A 26913-nucleotide genomic window follows, 5' to 3' on the forward strand; every position below is an offset into this window, starting at 1 on the left:
TCGACCAACCCTCACTTTGCAGCGGGGAACCGACCACGGCGTCCTTCATGATCTGCATAGTGCCGCCAATCACGGGTAAAGATCTGTCGCCTGAGAGTTAGGAAACCTGGCCTGCGACTGCGACTAGCTAGCTGCGGCATTCTCGTCTGTAAAAGGAAGAGAGAGACAGGACTCTTCCAAGGCCAGCGCGTGGCTCCTCCCTTCCTCTCTCCTCCGTGGAGACAGTAGGGCGGAGGGTGACCGCTGGAGGTCGCCGTGGCCCCGGGATATCACCAACGCGACCGAAATGGAGACGTGGACTCAGATTTCCAGCGGAATCGTACACTCTGAAATGAGTATAGTATAGTCTCAGCTCTGAGGTGAGCCTGAGGGCTGTAATACGAGGCGCCGGGCTAAAGTGTGCTTATAGAGCATGGAAACTTTCACTACAGTCAGATCCACGAAAACAGGAACCTTGCCTGTGTTCACTGCTTTAACTCCAGGGTCTAGAACAATGCCTGCAACCAAGTAGATATTTAATAAATATTTGTTACAGACCTCTTCCAGGACAATGATTGTACTTAACTCATTCCCAGCACTCACTATAGTGTTTGGTGATTACAGGGGCTTCAGGGGTTGTTGAATATTCTATCCAAGGCTTAATTCCACATGTCCCTTTCCCAAAATCAGAAGAAATAGGAAGTCAGGAGGCTGCATGCAGTTATTACCCTGTGTTTTCCCAAAGGGAGACATCATATCCAAAACCAAGGGGCTGCTACAGAATTGAAGTTACTGTATGTGGAAAGAGTCTCAGGCTAGAGGAAGGTGGTTGTTAGTTGCCCGGGAGTTGATTCTGACTCATGGCAACCCCATGTGTTGTGGAGTAAAACTGTGCTCTATAGGGTTTTCAAGGCTGTGACCTTTTCGAAGCAGGCCTGTCTTCTGGGTGCCTCTGGGTGGGTTGGAACTACCAACTTTTAGGCTAGTAGTTGGGCACTTTACCGTTTGCATCACCCAGGGGCTCACCAGAGGAAGGATGGATGGCCATTAAGATGGAGGAGATAGGCTGGATTCTAAGCAGTGATGGCAAAGTTTTCCCCTTTCTCCCTTCCCTAATAAAATCCAGAAACTAGCACCTTCCTCCAGCAGACTTTCAAAACTGAGTCCTAAGATCTTTTTGGTCTCCAGGAGGTGATAAAGATACAGAAAGGGACACCAGAAGCCACCTATAGATTTGTTAAACTTTATTTCCTCTGAGTCTCTGGGGAGGCAGCAGGGATGTAAGGCGAAGTGGCAGTAGCTGCAGGGGCCTGAGCAGAGCTGGTGCTGGGAAGGTCCGGCATGGGCAGGAGAAAGAGGAGGAGATTTAAACATCCAGGGCTGAAAGCCAGCTAATAGGTCTCCTTCATCTGTCTTTGGATTTTGTGTAGCATCTCCTGCATCCGCCGCAGCTGGAATAGGTACATGCATCAAAGTCGGGCTTTTTGGGGAGTCCCATAGTGTTCGGGAGTGCCCTTCAGCTCTAATCCTTTGAATCAGGGCCTTGGTAGCCCTGAAGTGTGATGGATACCGTGGGCTGAACCATCCACCAACCCAGGACCCAAATATGCACCAGAGCCAAGCATTTTTTTATCCCCAAACCAGGCGATGTTGAGGTTGATGATCAAGTAGGGGACCTCCCAGACTATCAGCTCCTACCACTTCATCCTGTTCTCACCTCCTCATCTTTCTCTCGTATCAGCTTCTCAGTTTCTGGATCTGTCCCTAGTGGGCCAGCAGGGATGGGGAAGTCAGTACCACTCTCTCGAGTCAGTTTGCTGAGGGGAAGGGGAAAGCAGGTTGGTAAGGCTAGGGGGATCACAGCACCTGCTTAGATTGAGTTCAGGGCCTATAGAAGAACAAGGGAAGGGTTTGGTCTCACCCAAGACTGTGCTTGGGATCCCCCTGCCAGCTTTGTCCTGGCTCCTGGCCATACTTGCGATTCCGTTCCTTCACCACCATGCGGGTCATGCTCTGGATGCACTGTGCCCGGTAGTTCTCATAGTGTGTCTCCCGTGTCACATCCTTCAGGTCCTGCATGTGGGTACGCACCAGCATTGTCCTCAGCTTCACAAAGTCGCAGTGCCCTGGGTTTTCCACTGCATAGCAAGGCTGGGGTCAGCCAGGGGCAGGGGTAGGGGAGAGCCACTGAGAGAAAGGAGAACCCCGGTCACAAGCTCAGTGCTTTACCTTCCACGATGCCCCAGGGGTAGAGCCGGCCCCGAACTCGCCGCCCTCTGGCCTCTACCACAGTATTACTGCCAATTACAGCAAATGGGATGCTTTCCTAGAAGAAGTTAGGGATGCCTCTCAGCACTTCCATTCTCACCTGTTCCTTTCCACCTGTATCCTTACCTTGGCTACTTCACTCGAGGAAGCCAGGGTCCTCTCCCACCCCAATAGCCTGCCCTTATATAGAATTCCACTCCCTTCTCCTGCTCAGAAGAAATAAGATGGGAAAGAGATGCCCTGGGGTGGCCCCACCTTTAGGGCTTGGTCCTGCAATTTGAAGTCCTCATCCTCATCCGAGTCACAGTCTGGGAACTGGTAGATCTTGATTCCAAAGTGCTCAATCTCCTCCCGGATCTAGCAAACACATGAGGGGCTCACAGTTCTGGGGACCCATCTTTCTAGAAGCCCACCTGCTCCCCACCGCCCCCAGCTTCCCTCACTTTGCGTTTCTTGTATTCCACTTCAGGAGGTGTCAGTGTGTCTGCCTTAGCCAAGATAGGCACGATGTTGACCCGCTGATGCAAGGCCTTCATGAATTCAACGTCCAGTGGCCGGAGCCTGGAGAACAGGAATCTGTGATCACCTGCTGGTGGCAGCCCTGCCCCTGGTGCTCTTGGCCTGTTCCCTTGGCAGCACCCAGTGGTGCCAGGAGCCTCAGGCTCAGACCATACCCGTGGCCGAAGGGCGAGATGAAGTACAGGCAGCAGTGCACCCTGTTGTCTTGGATGTTCTTGCGGTTCAGGCCGCTCTCATCTCGGAAATACTGCTCAAACTGCTGGTCGATGTATTCTGCCACAGGCTTCCAGCTGGGCAGGGACAGACAAGTAGAGAAACGCTGGGGAGTTGGGGCTGCCTTGTGAGCTCTGGGACTGCAGAGAAGTAGCCCACACCCTTAGCAGTGCTTCTAAGACATTGTTACCCTCTGGCTCACTTGAACTACATCTTCAGGGAGATACCTGAGTGGAACAGGAGTACATCTCACATGCCCTGATAGAAAATTAGACTGAGCATGCAGGCAGAGTTCAATAAATACTAGTTTGGTGAAAGGAAAAGGGTCCAGCTGAACGAACAAAGCAATAAGAATAGCAAGGTGGCTGAAGGTGAACACTAATTGGAAGCAAAGGGAGCCCTAAGCCAAGTTCACAGTCCAGCCTCTGAGCCTTTGTTCATGTGGCTCCATGCTCTCCTCACCTCTCCAAACCCACTCCATCCTTCAAGGCCATATCCAAGAACTATGTCTTCCAGGAAGGCTCCTTTGACTACACCAATGCACACTGCTCTCCCCCGTCTCTTCACTGCACAATGATTGGTATGTATATATTTGATTATAATTTCAAGTCCTTTGCTCTTCTGTTATCTAATTTACTCCTTACTGCCCTGATACGTGGATATTTTGAGCAACATCTCTATGATTTTTTACATGAAGGAACTAAGTACAGACCAGCTAAGAGACTTGCTTCAGATCATTTGGCTGGAGCAATTCCTAGTTCAGTGTGTTTGCCACTATATTGCCTGTTATGGATTGATATTGTGCGAAACAAAAATGTGTGTGGTAAATCTTAACCACTATGCCTGTGGTTATAACCCCATTTGGGAATGGGTTGTCTTTCTTATATTAATGAGACAAGATTAGTGTAGGGCGTGTCTTGAGTCAGTCTCTTTTGAGATGAAAAAGGGATTATACAAGCAAGCCAGTGAGCAGCAATGGGTTAAGATACATGCCGAGACACATGGAGATCTCCAAGGAACCAGGAGGCAGAAGCTGAAGAGATAAGGACCTCCCTCCAGAGCCGACAGAGAGAGAAAGCCTTCCCCTGGAGCTGGCACCCTGAGATTTAGAATGTTTAGCCTCCTACACTGTGAGAAAATAAATTTCTGTTTGTTAAAGCCACCCATTTGTGGCATTTCTGTTATAACAGCACTAGATAACTAACATAGAATTTGGCACTGGGAAGTGAGAGTGCTGCTCTAACAGATACCTAAAATATGGAAGTGGTTTTGGAATTGGGTAATGGATAGAGGATGAAAGATTTTTAAGATGCCTAATAGTAGTGGTGGGTGGTGTTGGGTTTAATAGTGGTGGCGTAGTGGTTAAGTGCTATGGCTGCTAACCAAAAGGTCAGCAGTTCGAGTCCACCAGGCGCTCCTTGGAAACTCTATGGGGCAGTTCTACTCTTCCCTAAAGGGTGGCTATGAGTTGGAATCGACTTGACGGCAGCGGGTTTGGTTTTTTTTAATAGTAAAAGCCTAGATTGCCTTGAAGATACTTTTGGTAGAATTACAGATATCAAAGGCAATTCTAGGGAGGGCTCAGAAGGAAGTGAGGAAAGCAATAGAGAAAGTCTCTGTGGTCTTAGAGAATACATATGGCGCCAGCAACAGAATGTTGTTAGAAATGTGGATGTTAAATGAAATGTGCTTCTAGTGAGGCTTTAAAAGAAAATGGTGAACATGTGGTTGACAAGTAGGGGAAGGATGATGCTTTTTATGCAGTGGCAAAGAACTTTTCTGAATTTTGATTGTGTTCAAATGTTTGGTGGAAGGTAGAACTTGTAAGTGATGAACTTGGATATCTGGCTAATGAGATTTTTAAGCAAGATATCAAAGGGGCTGCATGGTTCCTCCTTGTTACTTCTAGTAAAATTCAAGAGGGAAAAGATAGGTTTAAAGATGAACTGTGCAAAATGAAAAGAGAACTTAAAGATTTTGAAAATTCTGTTGCACAAACTAAGGGTATGTTTCCTAGAATGTTCACTAAGGATGTAGCTATACAAACTTTTGTCAAAGAGATTAAGCCTGTGACTAATGAATCTAACCAACTACAGCAGAAAACCCATCAGCTTAGACTGAAGGGGACAAAGAAAGAACTAAAGGAAAGAATGCTGTCTACCTCTTAGAATTCTACAGGCAGGAAATAGGACAAAGGAGCTACATCTGTTGTTGTTCAAGAAAAGAAGAGGACCATCCCTGGAGCACCTAGGACATCTGCAGAACTGCTGGAAGGAACACAGAAAGCAGGGCCTTGTCCATTTCAAAAGGTGGGGCCACAATCTTCTGGGTCTCAAAGGGTGGGGCCACAGCCTCCTAGTTTTCAAAGAGTCAGATCATCACCAACTTGGTTCTGAAGTGTGGGACTGCCATTAAGGTGGGCCAGAGGGACGGGGCTGCTGCCCAAAGGGTGGCCATGGCCAAGGGCAGAAGAACGGGGACTGCTGGGGCCAAGGGAGTAGGGTCATCACTCAGATGGACTAGGAGAATGGAGCTGCCTAAAGCCAAGGGAGCAGACATGCCATCCCAGAGGGCCTGGAAGGTAGAGCTGAAGCTCAGGGCTGAGGAGCCTCCACCCAGAATTGAGAGGGCATGGCCAACACCCAGAGTCTAGAGTGTGGTCTGAGAAAACAGAGGATTATTTTCAAGCCCTGAGAGCTAATGTAAATTGTTTTGCTGGGTTTTGGACTTGCTTGGTGCCCATTATCCCTTCTTTCCCTCCAGTTTCTCTCATTTGTAATGGAAATGTCTACTTTGTGTCTATTCCACCGTTGTACTTTAGAAACAGATAACTTGTAATCTAGATTTCACAAGTTTACAGATAAAGAGGACTATTGCCCCAGGATGGAATAAATCTCACCCATATTTGATTTAGGTGATTCAGAAGATGAGATTTTGGACTTGGAGTTGATTTAAGATATTTGGAATGATGTGAGGGGGTGAATATGTTTTGCATATGGAAGGACCAAAGGGTGGAATGTTATGGGTTGAATTGTGTCCCCCAAAGATATGTGTTGTCAACAGAGAACCCCTGAAGGAGCAGGAAAGCAGTGGGATGCAGACCCCAAATTCTCATAAAAAGACCAGACTTAATGGTCTCTGACTGAGACTAGGACCCCAGAGGACATTGTCCCCAGACCTTCTGTTAGCCCAAGACTGGAACCATTCCCAAAGCAAATTCTTCAGACAGGGTTTGGACTTGACTATGGGATAGAAAATGATACTTGTGAAGAATGAGCTTCTTGGATCAAGTAGACACATGAGACTATGTTGGCATCTCCTATTTGGAGAGTAGATGAGAGAGCAGAAGGCATCAGAAGCTGGCCGAATGGACATGAAAATAGAGATTGGAGGGAAGGAGTGTGCTGTCTCGTTAGGAGGGGAGCAATTAGGGGTATATAGCAAGGTGTATATAAATTTTTGTATGAGAGACTGACTTGATTTGTAAACTTTCACTTAAAGCACGATAAAAAAAAAAAAAAGAAAAGATATGTGTTGTAAATCCTAACTTCCATGCCTGTGGTTATAATCCCATTTGGGAATGGGTTATCTTTGTCCTGGGAATGAGACAGGAGTAGTGTAAGGTGTGTCTTGAGTTGATCTCCTTTGAGATATAAGAGATTAAACAAGCAGTCGAGTGAGCAGAGTTGGGGTAAGATAGATGCCAAGATGCATGGAGATCTCCAAGGAACAAGGAAGCAGAAGCTAAAGAGACAAGGACCTTTGTCCAGAGCTCACAGAGACAGAAAGCCTTCCCCTAGAGCTGGCACCCTGAATTAGGACTTCTAACCTCCTAAACTGTGAGAAAAGAAATTTCTTAAAGCCACCCACTTATGGTATTTCTGTTATAGTAGTGCTAGATAACTAAGACACTGCCTGAACCACAGGCTGAATTAAGTTGTTACATGATTGACTCATATGTTAGAGAACTCCCCAACCCTGCTACCCACCACCAGACTGTCAGTCTCTCAGAACTGGGATCACTCAGGCTTGTTGTGCATCCCTTACAATGTCCAGCACAGGGCTGGATACCTAGTATGTGCACAATAAACTCCTGCAGGTTGACTAAGTGAATATATGTGGAGGTGCACTGTATACTGTAAGGTGCCAGGCAAAGAAATTAATATTATTATGGAAGGTAAGAGGAGGTGGGAAGATTGATCAAAGGAGAGGGTAATACTTGCTATAGTAGAGACCAGGTACTGGTTGGGGCTAGGTTCAGGGCAAGCCCAGTTTGCTGGAACATACTCCCTGGTATCCTCCCTAGAGCAAGAAAGGTGATGATGACATGGGGATCACCTCAATCTATCAGGAGGACTTATGGAGACCATGTACCATGTACTAGCACCATGCTGTGGCAAGAATGTAAGCAATGGTCCTTCCCTCAAGGCTATGTAGTTAAGGATGAACCAATTTGCTGAGCTGAAAGTCACGTGTTATAATGATAAAGCATGTGATGGGGGGTTCGGAGCACAGAAAGGACTGTAAGCATCTGATTAGTTGTTGAAATAATTAGCCAGGGCCAGTTGCATGGACATATGACCTATGCAATCACACAGGGCCCCACACTCAGAAGGGTCCATGCTTGGTTTAATGCTCTGCTGTTCACCATCTTGGAATTCTTAAAGCTTTTTGAACAAGGGGCTCCACATATTCATCTTGCACTGGGCCCCACAAATTACATAGCCAGTCTTGCAGTTATCACCATCAAAGTTCATGAATGTAATGTAAATAGCCTTTTACAGTTTTCAATGCACATTCACATGCATTATCCTGGGTGATCTTCAGAGCAACTGGGGAAGGTAGTAAGGGCAGGTGTTTTTCTACTGAAGAAATAAGAACACAGTCACTTGCACAAGAACATGCAGTTACTAAACACCAAGTCAAGATCTTGAAATTTCAGTCCAAGGCTCTTAGTATCACCCTGCCTAATTTATTCATCAAAAGCACCTGTCTTTCTCATCCATTTTCCTCCTTGTCTACTCATTTAGGTCTAACTATTACCTAAGCATCCTTCCAATTCCTAAAAAACAGCCAGGGGTGAGGTGATCAGGGTGTGTGGCAAAGCTACCTTTTCTTTTGGCAGACAGCCGGAAGGGTGCCTGGAATTTAAACAAGATTTCACTCATTTTTTCCCTTTGCCTCTCCCTTCACCCCTTTATGCCTCCCTTCATGCACCCTCGCTTCCTCAATAAGACTTCTGTGTGGCACCTAAAATGTTGCTAATGAAAGGGAGAAGGGAGAGTGATATTTACGAAGCACCTACTGTGTGTCAGATGTCACTATGAGCTGGGATCGACTTGATGGCAATGGTTCGTGTGTGTGTGAGGCCTGTGCTACATGTTTTCACATGTGTTTGCTTAACCGAGGCTCTTCTTTCTCATCTTGTGCCCCCACTCTCATTTCCAGAATTAAAGACTTATATAGGTCAGAGTTGGAAGAAACATCAGATGTCATCTACTCTAATCCTTTCCCTCTCATTTTACAGAGGAGGAGGCTACAGTCCAGAAAGCGGGCATGACATGCTCAAGGACACAAAACTTTTCCCCCTACGAGTTTTGGTATGTCTATGCCTATATGTGGAGTGTTGGCGGCACAGTGGCTAAGAACTTGGCTGCTAACCAAAAGGTCAGCAGTTTGAATCCACCAGCCATTCCTTGGAAACCCCATGGGGCAGTTCTACTCTGTCCTATAGGGTTGCTATGAGTTGGAATCAACTCAATGGCAATGAGTTTGGTTTGGGGTTATGCCTGTAGGTGCATCTGTGTTTGTATGAGGGAGGGCCAGCTGATGTTATGCTTGGTCAGACATACCACTCTGTGTTGTTGACTGCATCCCCAAAACCTGGTGTGTCCACAATGGTTAGCCGCAGCCTCACGCCCTTTTCTTCTATGTCCACTGCATGCTTGGTGATCTCCACAGTTTGCATGATCCGCTCTGGAGAAGGGGGAAACTGAGGCCAGGGCAAGGGCAGGGACCTGCCCAGTCAGGACAAACTGCCCACCCCAGCCAGCTTCGCCCTGACTGCCTTGTCCACATTGCCCCCCTTCCCACCTCCTGGCTGCCTGTTCTCTGGGAACCAGCAAGGAGCACGTTTCCCAACACAGGAAATGCCGGTGGCTGTTGGCTCTGGCCCCAGCCTTTTCTGTGCTCCCAGCTTTTTTCTTGGATTCCTGGAATCCTTTGGGGGTCAGAAACTCACTCAGAAAGCAGGATTCTCGTCCCTGCCTCACTTCAGCACCCAAACCTTTGGGGAGCTGACTGGTGGGCTCCCAGGTTGGATGGGCCTATGGAGAGATGCCTTCCATCTCTCAAGGAAGCCATGGTTTCCTTGCATGCTGGGAGATCTCATTCCCTAGGCTCTGGAGTGAGTTTGCTTTCCTAAGACAGGTCTGCCTGTCTGTCCACACACTCCTCTCCTTTCCTTACCTTCAGCACTCAGGAGCTTCCGGTCCTGGTACAGATCAGTGAGGAAGAGGCTATTGACAAGGGTGGATTTACCCAGGCCAGACTCTCCTGACAGGGGACAGAGGGAGAAACACCAAATCAGAAGGTAAGATCTGTGGCCAAGAAGCTCCCCCACTGGACCAAGGTGGGGAATAGCTGCTTTCTTATCTAATTGGGAAGGTGACTAACCAATTAATAGCATTTTACGGTTGGAAAGAAGCAACAAGATCAGCTTGTCCAGGCTTCTTATTTGAACGAGCCCCAGAGAGGGCAAGAGATTGCCCAATATCACATACAAAGAGGCAAAAGCTAGAAAACTATTGGTCAAGTGCTCTTTTTGTCACTCACCCCCGCCACACACACTTTCAGCCACCAATGGTTCCTGGCTATTATGCAAAAAGGCACGGCCACTTGCTGCTTGCTCCTTTCCTACCCACCCCCCAACACACACACCCCATCCCCACCTAAAACACCCCTGCCCAGCCCAGCCTTGCCCCTGCTATACCTGCCACCATGAGGGTAAAGTCAAAGCCTTTCTTCACAGACTTTCGGTGGACCTGGTTGGGGAGGGTCGCAAAGCCCACATACTCCTTGTCATCCTGGCAGACAGGAAGGCAGACTGCATCAGGGGGACAGGCAGGAGGGACACCAAGACCCAGCACCAGCCTTCTCCTCCCTCTAAGTCTTTGCCCCAGTCCTATAGGAGCAGTGCCAGACTTCTTTGAGGCCCTGTCTGGGGCCACCAGCTGAGCCTCCTGCTCCTGATAATACTGTCAGTTCCTAATGCCCTTGGGGACAAACACCAGGGAGCTGAGGCTCACACAGGACAGAGCGAGGTCCCAGCTTACACACACACACACACACTGCTCCCTCCCTGGGTCTTCCTGAACCAGCCCACAGATGGGCAAAGGCAGGGCTGGGGGCTCTACCTCAGAGGAGTCATAGGGATCGAGCTTGCCCCACGGGCTGCGGGGCCTGGCTGAGGGGCTGAGGGGGGCTGGGGCACAGAAGTGCTGGTGGCTGTCAGAGGGCTGGGACCATGAGGGGGCTCTGAAGTCCAGGTCATCATCGCAGAGGTCTGGAGCCTGGGGCCTTGGCTCCGGGATTTGAGGCCTGGGCACCCAGGTTTTGGCCTCTGGTGGGCGGCAGCTCTCGCTCCCTGGGAAATCCTTCACGAACTTGGTCAGTTCTGTATCATCTGTTTCCTCCAGGAAGCGCTTGATCTGGGGGATGGGTGGGAGGGAGGTGGAGGAGCAGGTGGGGGGTGGCAGGAAGGGAAGAATAAAGGAAGAAAACAGAAGAAGGTAAGAGGGAGAAAGGAACACACTTGTGATCAGGAGGGAAAGAGACTGCAAGAACAGCCAACCCAGAGGAAGTATCACCATCCCACCCTCACCTTCTCACAGGCCCCCCTAATACAAGATGCCAGAAAGGACTGTGTGGTTCTTGAGGAGCCCTGGGCAGTCCCCAGAGCCATGGTGACTGCTCTTGGGAACTGTGTAGCTCCAGTCCTGGTGCTCCCTCTCAGCAGGGAGCTTGTTGAGGTGGCCCTTCCTGGAGGACTGGCTGAGCCTGGGGCCAGAAACTGCCCTCCCCCGCCCCCCATCTGCCCTGAGTCCAGGAATCAGACTGAGTAAGGGGGAGCAGACAGAGGCATTAGAGCCAGAGGAGAGTGAGGCTCAGGATCCAAGGGAGAGAGCAAAGAGTCAGAGGTGGCAGGGGCAGGAGGACGGAAGAGGAGGGAGGACAGAGTGGGCAGTCAAGAGCCAGCAGGGGGCTCTGTGCCTCCTTTCAATGTGGGTCTGTGAGCTCTCAGCCTGAGGTGTAGATTCTTCTGGGGGTGCTCAGTCTCCAGGGCTCACTGCCCAGAGCTCAGTACTGCTGACCCTACCTCCTCATCCCAGACACTGAGCCACACCAGAGCCTGACCCTAGGCCCCAGGAGAGAAAGGTAAACCTGCTAGGGGATGCAGACTGTGGGTGAAGGGTAGCCAGAGGGGCCAGGGGAGGGAGAATGGGAGGATACTGGCTATGGAATCACTCAGGGAGAGCCCAAGGATGGCTTACAGCCCTCAACTATGAGGGACCCCTCAGTTGCCCTCTTGCCCCCTCTACCTAGAGGCAGGCTTTAGCCAGCAGTGCAGGAGGGGGTCTGGCCTGAACTGGGAGCCACAAAGGTTGGTAGACAGAGAGTGATCTGGCTTCTCTGTAGAGGCCTGCTCTACCCCATCCCCAGCTCACCCCACCCCCACCCCCTGCCTCAGGTCTCCGCCCTAAAGCTTCCCCTCTCCTTTGGGGCCAGCCCCCTTTGTGGAGTGCCTGGCAGTGCTGGGTTCAGCTCTGCCTCACAATACCCATGTGCCACTCCCAGACAATGGACAAGGGCTGGCTGCAGAGACTGACTCATCCTCTGGGGACTGGCCAAGCCAGTGGGGCTACCCTGGACCACTGTAAAGAGTCCCAGACAGGCTAGGGGAGATAACACAGTTATGGTCTTCCTGCCTGTCCTCATTTTACAAAGGGAAAATTAAGGAGGCAGACTTGCACACTGCCAGGGATTGAGATAGAGAGGCTAGAGAGAAATGTTCCCTAAGAGCTACTTCCAAGCTGTCACCTCTTAAGTCTCCACACCTGCTTGTAGCCATAGTCTTCAGGGCTGGGCAGAGGGGAGGAAAAGAGGGCCCTTAAGCCTGAAACTAGAACCAGCATGTAGGGGTTTACTGACAAGAAGAGGCAAGCTTTTCTCACCCATAGTATTTGTGGGGCCCAATGGGGTGACCACCTATCCCAGTTTATGCTTGTTGTCTTGGCCTCCCCTTTCACTCTCAAAGGTGTTCTAGCCATTAAGTATGTGGCAAGAGAGAAGGATTGGGGCTGGGGAAACAGAGGGTCTTGTTGGCTGTCAGCTTAAGAGTCTGGGGAATTCCAGGAAGTCCTGCCCCTCTGGACAAGTCCACAGTAAGCCAGCAGTTGGTCCTCGGTCAGGCTAAGGGTGGGAGAGAGAGGCGTGTGCTCAGCCTGTTTTCCCCAGGGGCATTCCAGGGGGAGGGAGAAATCAGAGTAGGGAGAAGGGTAGGCGCTGATGGAGACCCCTAAGCCCCACAATCTTCCAGCAGAGCCACCAGGAACCCAGCAGCATCCTATCTGCCAGCCCTGGCTTCTCATCAGCATGAAATAGGACACAAGGGCACCCCAGCTCTGCCAGTAGCCAAATCATGTTTCTGACTTGAGCGTCAATCCCAGCCACTGCAAGGGGAAGATATGTCCGGTCTACCCATCTCCCAGAGCAGTACCTTACCCCAGCTTCAGTCCTGTCCTCAGGGACAGAATTCCCTTGCCATCCCAGTGAACGGTCCATGCCCCACGCTTCAAGCTCCCTGTCAGCAAGCTCTAGGTCTAATTTTATCTCCCAGGCAAAGTTCCTCACACACAGAAACAGCCGTGTCTTGATGCTCTTGTTGTAATCTGGCTTCCAGGCTTGCTCCTTTCCCTTTCTCTTTGACCCCGTCTCTGGCAGGGGCCAAAAAAGCCTGTGGAATGTCCTTCCCCGCCCTCTCCTCCTCCCCTTCCCTCAGCTCCCACCCTCCAAGGACAGCTCAGCTGCAGCAGGATCACTCGGTTTCTCTGCAGTCCCCTATTCCTCTGATTGGTCGGCCCACGATGCCGGCCGCTGCCTACCCCGGTGGGCACAGCACCAACCTCCCAAGTCTGCAGCACAGGCTCTTGATCCACTTGGCCCTTCCTGTTAACCCCCACAGACACTGAGGCCTGCTCCCAAGGTGACCTGGCCCATCAGTGCTTGGAGACAGCCCCTGAGTATAATGTCCAGGGGAACGGCCCCACTTTTCTTCCCAATTGTTTGTGTCCTCCCAGCAGAGAACTTCTCCCCCACCCATTGCCTTCTCTTCAGAAATCTGCTCCTAGATTTCCCTGCAGAGAGCCCCAGCCACAGAGGGGTCTTTGCTCTGGGGACTCCTCCCACCCTAGGACACCTGACCTCTGACTCACAGGGACATCTATTAATTCCATCACTCCATCTCCTCCATAGAGCCAACTGGGGAACGGCTAGCAGTTGATCTCTGAGGGGCATGGGTTCAGGCCAGTGGGATACTTGCATCCCAGGGGCTTCAGAGCTGCAAATTAGGGGGGAGTGTGCAGATGGAACACCGAACAAGGAGTCAGGAGACCAGTATTTCTGGTTTGGCCAGGAACACCTTTTGCGAGTTTGAATAATATTTTAATGTCGGGGCCTAATGTCTAATTGAGAGTAGCCCTTCCTTGCCTCCCTCCCATGGAGGCTGGGGAGAGAAAGTACTCCCAGATGACAGATACCTCAAGATGCTTTGAGCCTAAGGAGAGAAGGTACATTTCAAGTCACAGGCTGGTTATTAATGTTGGTCTGTCATTTTTTTCACATGCAAATTAAAACTCCTTGGGGCTCCTGGGCTGAGGAGGTCTCCCCCACTGACCTCCAAAGCAGCTGGAACACTGCCCTCCTTTCACATGGAGACCCTTCTAGAGGAGTCTGGCCTGACATGAACCAATCGGCCTAAGGACTGGGCAGGGGCCCGAGGCTGAGACTTGGCAGGGGTAGGGGGGCGGGGGGTGGTGCCTTTATTTAGAGAAGAGCAGGGAGGCCTCTGCCAAGCTGCAAGCATCAAGACCTCAGATGAACTGAATTTAGACTGTGGCAGAAAAAACCCCTCTGACCCTTGCTGGGCTTGGCACTGGGGACAATCAGTGCTCCCCCAGGCTTCCATCCCTGGAACAATCAGTCTGTCCATCCTCATATGGAGAAAAAGAGGGGGGGCAAGGGTAAAGACAGGCATCACTTGGCCTCTCCCAGGAACCCCCGCTTTGAGGAAGGTCACAGGGTCATCAGGACTTCCTGGCCAAGACTTGGGCCTCTGCCTGGACACAGCTTGAGAAACAAGAGCCCAAAAGGTTGGCCTTTCCAGACCTGGAAGCTTCTGATTCCCCTGGTGCCCAGTGACTAGTCACAGATCCCCTCCTGCTAGACACAGCCTGTGCCTCCCCATGCGGAGTAGAAAGGCTGGGGGGCTTCATGCAGACTGGGAAGAGAGGCTGGCGTGGGGCCTGGAGGCTCTGACAATCTGCACAATGTGTTTGTGGTAGGCTCTGGCATATCCTAACAGCCAAGCATCAAAACTTCCTACCTGGGGGCCTCCAGGGAAGCTGGTTGGGGTTACTGTTTCTCTTCCCACTACAGGCAGGTGGCAGGAATGACACCACCACCACCACCCTCCTCCCCACCCCACTGCAGAGGGACCTGGCTTGGGGGGGTGGGGTGTAGGGAGGGGGGGAAGATGCAGCAGAGGAAGCTTCCCCAAGGTTTCTGTTTCGGAAGCAGAGGGATATAGCTGATCCACCACTGGGCAGGATGATGGTCTGGGCTTACCTCTCTCAGGGGCTGCCCCTTGCCAGGCTGTGCAAGAGAAAGGGCCCAAGCGGCTCTCTCCCGGGAAGGGCAGGCAGTGTTTGTGGGCCCTCTCTGTGTGTGCTTTCCAAAGGAAGTTGGTGCTGGCCCCTGCGCCGAGGGTAGGTGAGTGAGGAGGGGCCACCCAGGTAACAGCCGATTCAGGCAAGGGTGGGGACCCTCACCTCCGCTTATCACTGACGCGCCCTTCCCTGCCCAACATGCGCGTCTCGGCCGGCGGGCACCTCCCTTAGCACGGACCCACCCCTTCGTCCAAGAACGCCTGCAGCATCCTGGGGGTCGGGTTGGGAGCCCGCTTGGTGGCTGCTCGGATCAGAGGGAGAAACTTGGGATCGGCGAGGCACAGCGGCGCCAGCCCGCAGTGCTTGCCGGTGCCCGGGTCCGGCGACAGCGCCCCCCGCCCCGCAGAGCCGGGGCTGCGGCGCACCAGGTCCCCGAGGACTCGCCCGGGAGCAGCGGGCCCTGCGCCCCCGGATCCTGCCCCGCGTCCGTCCGCCTTACCATGGCTGCAGCCCGGGCGGGGCCGGCTCCGCCTGGACAGCGCCCGAGCGACCCGCGGCCGGAGCTGCGCGCCGACCTCGCCACACAGCCGGCCCCTGCCCGCCGCCCTGAGTGCGTACCGGCCGGAGGAGGGGCCCAGACGTCGGGGGCGGGGCCTGCACCTCCGCGGCGCGGGAGGGGGGCGCGAAATGGGCAGGGGGTGGCCCTGGCCCCGGGGCTGGCCTTGCACCCGGAGACCTCCGGAGGCGCGGGGTATTGACAGTCGCTCAGGACTGGGTGGGGGGCTCGGCTCCTCGTCCTGGGGGCTGCACTTGACACCTGGGCCTTCCTTACTCAGTCCTTGCAGGGTAGCCTCTTCAGGCAGCGCACACCGCGGGGCTTGAGCCAGGCCCCATAGGAAAAAACAAAAACAAAAAACGGTGCACCTGGCATGCCCCGAAGGAGACAGTTTTGGAAGGACAGAGGGTTTCTGCACGAGTTAGAAAGAAGCCACTATTAATCCCACAGATTCAGCAAGGTTTGCAGGAAGCCCACTGATGGACAGCGGAGTCCTGGTTACTGATTGTCCATATACTCCACCACACCCGCTAAGGTGGAGTGTCAGACATTCCCCACCTCCACCCAAGCTGTGAAGATGAGACAGGTTCTCAGAGGCTGCCTTCATGCAGGATCCCAGATTAAAGATTAAAGAGGATTTGCCCCATAAATTACCCAGGGCATCATCTGCTGGAAGGTTGGAAGGGAAAAACTGAGTGGCCCTTACAGGTCACTTGGAACCTTGCCTGGGGCTGAGCAAAGTGGGGAGGGTCTCAGGAGAGGCCAAGCCCGGGTGACTCCAACAAGCAGGTGAGATGCTGTGGGGACAGCTGCCCCAGCAGCTTTAGAGGCATTAGAGACTCAGAAGGGTCAGAGCAGCAGCCAGGGGGAGGCAGATGCTTGGGGTGGGAGGACTTGGTGAGGGATTTCCCAAGCTAAGCTGGGTCAGGCTCTTGTTTAAGTTTCAAGAAGCATGACCTTTCCTGACCCCCAAAAGCCCCAGAGGCGGGCTGATCCTATTTCAGCCTGATCTGTGGCCCAGCGTTCATGATTTTCATGATTTGAATCAGTTAGGACTCGGCAGAGGGAAGTAGGAGGGCCTGGGGACAGCAAGTGGGATCCAAAAAAACACAGAGCTGCTATTGGAAATGTTATTGGATTTTGGCACTGGTGGACAGGGGGATGGGAAGGGGTGTTGTTTAAAGACATCAGAGGCATTCACAAGCCAGCAGGCTGAGGAGAAACCTTCCTGGCTGGATGACCTTGGGCAACTCACTTCACCTCTCTTGAGTCTGTTTCCACATCTGAAAATAAGGGGATTAGACTAGATGATACCTAAGGGTCCTTGCAGCTCTGGCATTCTAAAAGCAGATGCAATGGAGGAAGGAGGGTGTGCTGTATGCTGCTGTAGGCTGGGAGGAAGAGAGCAAGGCAGCAGCAAGAGGTAATGAAGAAAAATTCTTTGTGCAGAGACTCAGGAGATGGTCCAGGGTCTGAGAGAAGGGAGAGGAGGTAGAGGATTGGGGTCAGCAGCCTGGATCTGATGAGAGGGAATCCCAAAAGGCTTGGGGTAAATCAGGAGACCTGAAGCTGTACTCAGGAAAACAAAGACATAAAGGAGTTTCTTTAGAGAGAAACCAATGGCTGTTAGAAAACTGCAGAAGCAGCAGCTACTGCTGCTACCAAAGCCCCACTGTTGGGGACTAGCTGCAGGTCAATAGTACTCAGGCCACACTCATGAGAATACCTCTCGGGTGCTCCCACCCAGTAGTCGGCTTGCCTGGGTTGGAGGTACCGGCCTGGGGGAAAGCCTATTTCAAGGAAGGCAGGCTCATTCGTGATAAAAATGATGCAGGAGACCACATGATAGAATTTTGCAAGACCAATGATGTATTCATTGGAAATACCTTTGTTCAACAACATAAACAACTGTACATGTGGACCTTGCTAGATGGAATACACAGGAATCAAATCGATTACATCTGCAGAAAGAGACGATGGAGAAGCTCAATATCATCAGCCAGAGCAAGGCTAGGACCAACTGCAAAACAGACCATCAATTGCTCATATGCAAGTTCAAGTCGAAGCTGAAGAAAATTTTAAAATAAGTCCACAAGAGCCAAAGTACGACCTTGAGCATATCCCACCTGAATTTAGAGACTACCTCAGGAATAGATTTGACACATTGAACACTAATGACCAAAGACCAGACAAGTTGTGGGATGACATCATGATATCATACATGAAGAAAGCAAAAAGTCACTAAAAGAAAAAAAAAGACCAAAATTGATGTCGAAGAGACTCTGAAACTTGCTTTTGAACATAAAGTAGCTAAAGTGAAAGGAAGAAATGATGAAGTAAAAGACCTGAACAGATTTCAAAAGGCAGCTCAAGAAGACAAAGTAAGTATTATAATGCGATGTGCAAAGACCTGGAATTAGAAAACCAAAAGGGAAGAACACACTTGGCATTTCTCAGGCTGAAAGACCTGAAGAGAAAATTCAAGCCTCATGTTGCAATATTGAAGGATTCTATGAGCAAAAATTTGAATGACACAGGAAGCATCAAAAGATGATAGAAGGAATACACAGTCACTGTACCAAAAAGAACTGGTCAATGTTCAACTATTTCAGGAGGTAGCATATGACCAAGAACCAATGGTACTGAAGGAAGAAGTCCAAGCCGCACTGAAGGCATTGGCGAAAAACAAGGCTCCAGGAATTGACAGAATACCAATTGAGATATTTCGACAAACAGATGAAATGCTAGAAGCACTCACTTGTCTATGCCAAGAAATTTGGAACACAGCTACCTATCCAACCGACTTGAAGAGATCCATATACATGCCTATTTCAAAGAAAGGTGATCCAACCAAATGTGGAAATTATTGAACAATATTATTAATGTCATGTGCAAGTAAAATTATGCTAAAGATCATTCAAAAACAGTTGTAGCAGTACATCAACAAGGAGCTGCCAGAAATTCAAGCCAGATTTGAAAGGGGACATGGAATGAGGGATATCATTGCTGATGTCACATGGATCTGGCTGAAAGCAGAGAATACCAGAAAGATGTTTACCTGTGTTTTATTTACTATGCAAAGGCATTCCACTATGTGGATCACAACAAATTATGGATAACATTGTGAAGAATGGGAATTTCAGAACACTTAATTGTGCTCCTGAGGAACCTGTACATACATCAAGAGGCAGTCGTTTGAACAGAACAAGGGAATACTGCATGGTTTAAAATCAGGAAAGGTGTGTGTCAGGGTTGTGTCCTTTCACTGTATTTATCCAATCTGTCTGCTGAGCAAATTAGCCAAAAAGCTGATCTATATGAAGAATAACGTGGCATCAGGATTGGAGGAAGACTCATTAACAGCCTGCATTATGCAGGTAACACAGCCTTGCTTGCTGAAAGTGAAGAGGACTTGAAGCATTTACTGATGAAGATTAAAGACTGCAGCCTTCAGTGTGGATTACACCTTCACATGAAGAGAACAAAAATCCTCACAACTAGACCAGTAAGCAACATCATAATAAATGGAGAAAAGATTAAAGTTGTCAAGGATTTCATTTTACTTGGGTCCACAATCAACACCCATGGAAGCAGCAGTCAAGAAATCAAATGACATATTGCATTGGGCAAATCTGCTGCAAAAGACCTCTTTAAAGTGTTTTAAAAAAGCAAAGATGTCACTTTGAAGACTAAAGTGTGCCTGACCCAAGCCATGGTATTTTCAATTGCCTCATATGCATGTGAAAAGCTGGACAATGAATAAGGAAGACTGAAGATTTGATGCATTCAAATTGTGGCGTTGGTGAAGAATATTGAGTATACCACAGACTATCAGAAGAACAAACAAATCTGTCGTGGAAGAAGTACAGCCAGAATGCCCTTTGAAAGTGAGGATGGTAAGACTTTGTCTTATGTACTTTGAACATGTTATCAAGATGGACCAGTCCCTGGAGAAGGACATCGTGCTTAGTAAGGTAGAGGGTCAGTGAAAAAGAGGGACACCCTCACCGAGATGGACTGACACAGTGGTTGCAACAATGGGGTCAAAGATAGCAATGATTTTGAGGATGGCGCAGAACTGGGCAGTGTTTCGTTCTGTTATACATAGGGTCAAGTCACTATGAGTTGGAACTGACTCGAAGGCACCTAACAACAACTACAGTAGGCTCATCACAAAGCCTTATTTCCCTCCATCATAACACGCTCCTTGTCCCCTAGCCCTGGCTGAAGTCCACGTATGGACACATTCCAGAAGGCAGGTGAGCTAGCTCATCCTCAGCAGTGGCTGGAATCCTAGCTCTGCTCTTGCACCTGCTGCCCAGAGATGTGGATATCGTAAGGCACACTGGTGCCAGTTTGCTTTGAGGGAGCCATACCCCAAGACAAATCGGGAGCCATAGGACTCAGCTCCAAGCCAAGAATCTTGGGGTCTTGGTGGCCACAGTCTTTCTAGTCAGTGGGCCACAGGCTCAATATAAGGCACGATGGGAGAAATAAAAGCTGAAGACAGACAGTGAGCCATTCTACCTGTACAAGTCCCGCAGGCTAACACTGCAGCATTCAGGGGTCTCGGACAGAACTTGACCTAAGCATAAGTTCCCCATTCCAGCTTTGGCTATTATCTCACTGCCTGGAAGTCCCTTCCCTTCTCTGGGGCTCCGTTTCCCCCACTGAAAGAGGGGAGAACTAGAACTAGAACACCAGCTCGTACATTCCTGGTTGGAGGAGGTAGGGTCTGATACCTGGTCAGAAGCAAGGCTGAGACACAGCAGCCCTTGCATGAATTACCGGCTACTCAGTGCTCTTCCCCTCCTCCAGCTGACAGGTGTCCTGGCCAACCTTGTCTCAGTGTCACCCAGCTCTTGGAGCTCTGGCTTTTTCTTGAAATTCAACATCCCACCAGGCATTGATGTCCTTGACTAGAATACAATTCCCTAGGTGCTTCTAGGGTGCAGCATTTGAGCCAAATATCTGGAGAGTGGATACTTAGCCCGACACAGACTGTGACTTCTCTGGGTCAGCAACCACAGCTCCAGCCTGCTGTTCTGGGCTCCCCCTGCTTACGTCAGGCCAACATGGTCCATATAGAAGAACTTCTGGCCTCCTGCACTGGGCTTTTCCTGCCTACCCATGAGTGAAGGTCGTATGGTACAGGAGCTAAACAAGGAGGCTTCACTTGGGCCAAGCCATGACCCAGGTTCAAAGCCAAGACGAAAGATTATCACAGGAATTGGGATTTCAGATCTGCATGACTAGCAAGAGCCACTTTTGCCTCCCGGTACCGGAGTTTCCCTTAAGTGCTGCAAGGACTAACTGTGCTCCCACCCTACTCCCAGAAGTATATGAGTCACTGATGATCCAGTCCTAGCGCGCTGTGGGGCCAAAAAGCTCTCACTGGGTTGTGTCTTTCAAGGAAACCTCAACCAGTCTGTCCAGCAAGGTCTGTGAGGAGACAAGAAACCAAAATACCCTAAGGCTCACTCCTCCCCGCAACTGCTCTCCAGTGCCCCATGATCCTGGGGTAGGCATGAGATGTGGGTGGCAAGGCAGGGGACACTGTGTTTCTGAAGTGTTTCCTGGCACCTGCTGAGTGGCTGCAGTTCCGGAGCTGGCAGGGTGCTAGAAGCCAGCCTCTGATCTGCACACTGGCCCTTCCAACATCTTCCCTGCAGCAGGGCGGGGCCACAGGAGCTCAGGAATGGAAAGGACTTCTGTACCTAGGAATGCAACTACCTGCCAGATGTCTGAATTCCCTCTCGAGCCCCCATGCCTGTCCAGCCTCTGTTTGAATACTTCCCACGGCCAAAACTCACCAACTCTAGCAACTGCCCAACAATCTCTGGGCAGCTGAGTTACCACGTTCTTCATTATACTGAGCCAAAATCTGTCTCTTCCTGGCTTTTACCCTCTAAGTGTCTCCATGCTGAAAGCTTTGCTGACTCATTTCACTGGACTTTCTTTTGTCCTTTGATGCCCACCCCCTTTCAAGTGACCCATCTGGATACTTTTTTCTCCAAATTAACTACAAGCCCCTCAAGGGCAGGGAATGTATTTTAACCTCTGCTTACTTGTGATGTGATGTGATGTCTGCCTGGGTGGCCAGGCCTTTGCCCCTAGGAGATGTCTGATCAATATGGATTGACTGAAAGGATTCACTGATTAGTTTTCCACTCTGATTTTGGAGGACAGACAAGGCTTGAGGCTCTGGGCCTCATTGATCCATCCCTTACCCTTCATGCTGGCTGTTTATCCGTTCATACCCACTTCCCATCCTCAGAGTTCACACACAGATTTTACTCCCACTAACACCTTTCCCTTCACAAGTCTTGAAATCTAAAGGTACTGCTGAAATATTGTGAGGTTATTTTCCAGGAAGATGTGGATGCAGGAGATACAGTTGTATCCTTGTGGCAAACAAACAAACAAAAAATACAAAACCCAATGCCGTCAAGCCAAGTCCGACTCATAGCGACCCTACAGGAGAGAGTAGAACTGCCCCATAGAGTCTCCAAGGAGTGGCTGGTGGATTCCAACTGCTGACCTTTTGGCTAGTGGTTGAGCTCTTAACCACTGCACCACGAGGGCTCTACTCCCTAGTGTGCTCCCAGCTTTGATGAGCAAGATCTCAGCCTCAGTCATTTCATCTGTGAAACAGGGAGAAAAACCACCTCATAGGGTTGCTATGAAGATTCATTAAGGTGATGCACTTGCTGTTGTTGTTAGGTGCCATGGAGTTGATTCCGACTCATACTGACCCTGCGTACAACAGAACAAAACATTGCCCAGTCCTGCGCCATCCCCATTATTGCAGCCACTGGGTCAATCCATCTCCTTGAGGGTCTTCCTCTTTTTTGCTGACCCTCTACTTTACCAAGCATGATGTCCATCTCCAGGGACTGATTCCTCATGACAACATGCCCAAAGTATGTGAGACGTAGTCTCGCCATCCTTGCTTCTAAGAAGCATTCTGTTTGTACTTCGTCCAGACAGATTTGTTCGTTCTTTTGGCAGTCCATGGTACATTCAATATTCTTCGCCAACACTACAATTCAAAGGCGTCAATTCTTCAGTCTTCCTTATTCATCGTCCAGCTTTCACATGCAGAGGAGGCAATTGAAAACACTGTGGCTTGGGTCAGGCCCACCTTGACCTTCAAGCTGACATCTTTGCTTTTTAGCACTTGAAAGAGGTCTTTTGCAGCAGATTTGCCCAATAGAATGTATCATTGGATTTCTTGACTGCTGCTTCCATGGGTGTTGATTGTGGATCCAAGTAAAATGAAATCCTTGACAACTTCAATCTTTTCTCCATTTATCACATTGTGGATTACTGCTCCAGTTGTGAGGATTTTTGTCTTCTTTATGTTGATGTATAATCCATACTGAAGGCTGTGGTCTTTGATCTTCATCAGTAAGTGCTTCAAGTCCTTTTCATTTTCAGTAATCAAGGTTGTGTCATCTGCATAATGCAGGTTGTTAATGAGTCTTCCTCCAATCCTGATGTCACGTTCTTCTCCATATACACCAGCTTCTTGGATTATTTGCTCAGCATACAGATTGAATAAGTACAGTGAAAGGATACAACCCTGACGTACACCTTTCCTGATTTTAAACCACACAGTATCCCCTTGTTTTGTTCAAACAACTGCCTCTTGATCTATGTACATGTTTCTCATGAGCACAATTAAGTGTTCTGGAATTCCCATTCTTGGCAATGTTATCCCTAATTTGTTACAATCCACACAGTCAAATGCCTTTGCATAGTCAATAAAACATAAGTAAACATCTTTCTGGTATTCTCTGCTTTCAGCCAGGATCCATCTGACATCAGCAATGATATCCCTAGTTCTGCGTCCTCTTCTGAATCCGGCTTGGATTTCTGCCAGTTTCCTGTCAGTATACTGCTGCAGCCACGCTTGAATGATCCTCAGCAACATTTTACCTCCATGTGGTATTAATGATATTGTTTGATAATTTCCACATTCAATGGGATCAGCTTTCTTGGGAATAGGCATAAATTATGGATCTCTTCCATTCAGTTGGCCGGGTAGCTGTCTTCCAAACTTCTTAGCATAGACGAGTGAGTACTTCCAGCGCTGAATCCATTGTTGAAACATCTCCACTGGTACTCTGTCAATTCCTGGAGCCTTGTTTTTCACCAGTTCCTTCAGTGCAGCTTGGACTTCTCTAGTACCATTGGTTCCTGCTCATATGGTACTTCCTGAAATGGTTGAACGTCGACCAATACTTTTTGGTATAGTGACTGTATGTATTCCTTCCATCTTCTTTTGATGCTTCCTGAGTCATTTAATATTTTCCCCATAGAATTCTTCAATATTGCAACTCGAGGCTTGAATTTTTCTTCAGTTCTTTCAGCCTGAGAAATGCAGAGTGTGGTCCTTCTTTTTGGTTTTCCATCTCCAGGTCTTTGCACATGTCATTATAATACTTTATCTTCTGGAGCCGCCCTTTGAAATCTGTTCAGTTCTTTTACTTCATCATTTCTTCCTTTGGCTTTAGCTACGTGATGTTCAAGAGCAAGTTTCAGAGTCTTTTCTGACATCCATTTTGGTCTTTTCTTTCTCTCCTGTCTTTTAATGACCTCTTGCTTTCTTCATGTAGGATGTCCTTGATGTCATTCCACAACCCGTCTGGTCTTTGGTCATTAGTGTTCAATGCCTCAAATCTATTCTTGAGATGGTCTCTAAATTCAGGTGAGATATACTCAAGGTTGTACTTTGGCTTTCGTCAACTTGTTCTAATTTTCTTCAGTTTCAACTTGAACTTGCCTATGAGCAATTCAGGGTCTGTTCTGCAGTTGGCCCCAGCCTTGTTCTGACTGATGATGTTGAGCTTTTCCATTGTCTCTTCCCACAGATGTAGTCGATTTGATTCATGTGTATTCCATCTGGTGAGGTCAACGTGTATAAAAAATAGTCACCATTTATGTTGGTGAAAAAAGGTGTTTGCAATGAAGAAGTCATTGGTCTTGCAAAATTCTATCATGCGATCTCTGGCATCATTTCTATCACTAAGGCCATATTTTCCAGCTACCAATCCTTCTTCTTTGTTTCCAACTTTTGCGTTCCAACCTCCAGTAATTATCAGTGCATCCTGATTGCATGTTTGATCAATTTCAGACTGCAGAAGTTGGTAAAAATCTTCAATTTCTTCATCTTTGGCCTTAGTGGTTGGTGCATAAATTTGAATAACAGTCGTATTAACTGGTCTTCCTTGTTGGTGTATGGATATTTTCCTATCACTGACAGTGTTGTACTTCAGGATAGATCTTGAGATGTTCTTTTTGACAGTGAATGCAATGCCATTCCTTGTCAAGTTGTCGTTCTTGGCATAGTAGACCATATGACTGTCTGATTCAAAATGGCCAATACCAGTCAAGTTCCGCTCACTAATGCCTAGGAGATCAATGTTTATGCATTCCATTTCATTTCTGATGACTTCCGATTTTCCTAAGTTCATACTTCATAAATTCCTCATTCCTATTATTAATGGTTATTTGCAGCTGTTTCTTCTCATTTTGAGTCATGCCACATCACCAAATGAAGGTCCCGAAAACTTGACTCCATCCATATCATTAAGGTCAACTCTACTTTGAGGAGGCAGCTCTTCCCCAGTCGTCTTTTGAGTGCCTTCCAGCCTGAGGGGCTCATCTTCCGGCACTATATAAAACAATGTTCTGCTGCTACTCATAATGTTTTCACTGAATAACTCTTTTCAGAAGTAGACTATTGGGTCCTTCTTCCTAATCGGTCTTAGTCTAGAAGCTCAGCTGAAACTTGTCTGCCATGGGTGACCCTACCGGTATTTGAATACTGGTGGCATAGCTTCCAGCATCACAGCAACATGTAAGCCCCCACAGTATGAGAAACTGACAGACACGTGGGGGGTGATGCACTTAACATGGTACAATAACAAAAATAAATGGTAGCTACTATCTCTGCTAATAGGAATATTATCAACACCAACGTAGCAAGTGTCAATTGTGACTATTTCAAATGCCTTCCCTCAAAAGGATTAGGAGTGTGCATGTGTGATGGGCATAGAGGAATGGGAGGAGAGAGAATTCCAGAGTAATGCTTTAGACAAAAGTGACATTGGAATGACTATATTGTCACCACCTGTGGAGTCAGCTTCTCCAGCTAGACACCACTCCATCTCTAGAAAGCTGGTCTTGGTTTTAGACCTACTGAGCCCAATTCCCAAAAACACCACTGGTAGACCCCTGGAGCTGGATGACTATGCCTCTGGTGGATATGCCAAAGAAGTGACTTCAGCTGGCCCAATCCTCCCACCCCCAGCATCTGAGCTTGAGCTTCTCTTAGGAACTACCTCACATTCTGTCCCCTTCCTTCAGGCCTTCGTTTAGTTCCCAAGGTGCAGCTGTCTCTTGCTGCTCCCCTCATGGCAGCTGGGACAAAAGCAGCTGAGCAGAGGAGGGTGAAGGAACATAGCCATTTCTGCTACTCAGGATGGCCTTTTTCTGGCTGAACAGCTGTCAGTGTAGCTCCTGAGTGACAGATTTGCTTCTTCACCCAAGTATACACCCTGCCCTCTGAAGCCAACCTCCCTAATCTACCCAGAAAAATTCACTGTTTAATACTATCAAACTGCTCTGACAGAACGATGTAATGTTGGAGATGGGTTCCAGGCAGGAAACCAAGTAGCTTTTGAACATACACCAGAAAGTTCAAAATGGATGTGGTAGATTCTTTTGTTCTAGGTACAGCGAAAAACCAAGGGAATCTGGCCTTCATTTCTGCCACCAAGCTGATGAGGAAGGCATAGTAATTCGTTCCTCCATTTTTAGACAGAGGGGACTAACTTGCTTGGTCTCACAGTCAAGCCAGCACATATTTTCAGATGCTATTTGCTGAGGCAAACCTTTGTCTACACCACAGCCTGGCCTAGGGTGACCAACTGTCCCAGTTTGCCTAGGACTGAGGAGGCTCCTGGAATGCATGATTTTCAGTGCTAAAACCAGGAAAGTCCTGGGCAAACCTGGATAATTTGGTCACCGCAGTCTGTCCCAAAATAGCAAGAGTTGGCCAGGGGTCACCAGCCTCCTTTCTGAGATCTGCTTTTCCCATCCTGTACTGGACTTAGCTGCCTATGGTAGCTAGAAATGAACAAGGTACCATCTGACTGGGAAGATGGCTACTTCCTAAGAAGCTGAGTGGTGAGAGCCAAGTTGCCATGAAAAGCCTCCTGAGGTGCCCTGCCCCATTTTCAGCAACTCTACTCCATTCTTTCAACAATTCCTCTCAACTACAAGCCCCCATCCAAAGCAAGAGAAAATAGGGGAGTGAGAAAGATGGTTTTTAGGATTCTTTTCAGACAACTCATGCTCCAGGATTCTGTTAACATCCTCATGAACGTGGATATGCCTTGGGTTTCTCCTAAGGCCTGGATTTTT

At 49.0% G+C, this 26913-nt stretch overlaps 1 protein-coding gene and 1 long non-coding RNA gene across 4 annotated transcripts in view; one reads left to right on the forward strand and one right to left on the reverse strand.

Annotated features, from left to right (window-relative positions):
• Positions 1–248: 248 nt before the first annotated feature.
• Positions 249–26913, forward strand: part of LOC111751770 (uncharacterized) — a 32189-nt gene continuing 5524 nt past the window's right edge. The window contains exons 1-4 of the long non-coding RNA XR_002786844.2: positions 249–359; positions 2717–3559; positions 8507–8579; positions 9454–9571. This is a non-coding gene — a long non-coding RNA (uncharacterized LOC111751770). The remainder of the gene's footprint in view (positions 360–2716; positions 3560–8506; positions 8580–9453; positions 9572–26913) is intronic.
• SEPTIN4 (septin 4) overlaps positions 425–26913 on the reverse strand; it is a 33831-nt gene continuing 7342 nt past the window's right edge. The window contains exons 1-12 of one of the 3 annotated variants that reach the window (XM_064271299.1): positions 15424–15499; positions 10395–10688; positions 9971–10064; positions 9448–9534; positions 8832–8955; positions 2922–3056; positions 2691–2808; positions 2503–2604; positions 2209–2305; positions 1955–2117; positions 1697–1796; positions 425–1430 (exon numbers count right to left, since the gene is read on the reverse strand). In XM_064271299.1, coding sequence (XP_064127369.1) covers positions 1371–1430; positions 1697–1796; positions 1955–2117; positions 2209–2305; positions 2503–2604; positions 2691–2808; positions 2922–3056; positions 8832–8955; positions 9448–9534; positions 9971–10064; positions 10395–10688; positions 15424–15426 — 1377 coding nt within the window. In that variant the 5' untranslated portion in view covers positions 15427–15499 and the 3' untranslated portion in view covers positions 425–1370. Of the gene's footprint in view, positions 1431–1696; positions 1797–1954; positions 2118–2208; positions 2306–2502; positions 2605–2690; positions 2809–2921; positions 3057–8831; positions 8956–9447; positions 9535–9970; positions 10065–10394; positions 10689–12762; positions 13499–15423; positions 15500–26913 lie in introns of those variants that run through there. The other 2 variants (XM_003414594.4, XM_064271300.1) reach the window with 2 other exon arrangements.

Source organism: Loxodonta africana, chromosome 18, assembly GCF_030014295.1.
Source record: "Loxodonta africana isolate mLoxAfr1 chromosome 18, mLoxAfr1.hap2, whole genome shotgun sequence".
Lineage (NCBI taxonomy): Eukaryota > Metazoa > Chordata > Mammalia > Proboscidea > Elephantidae > Loxodonta > Loxodonta africana.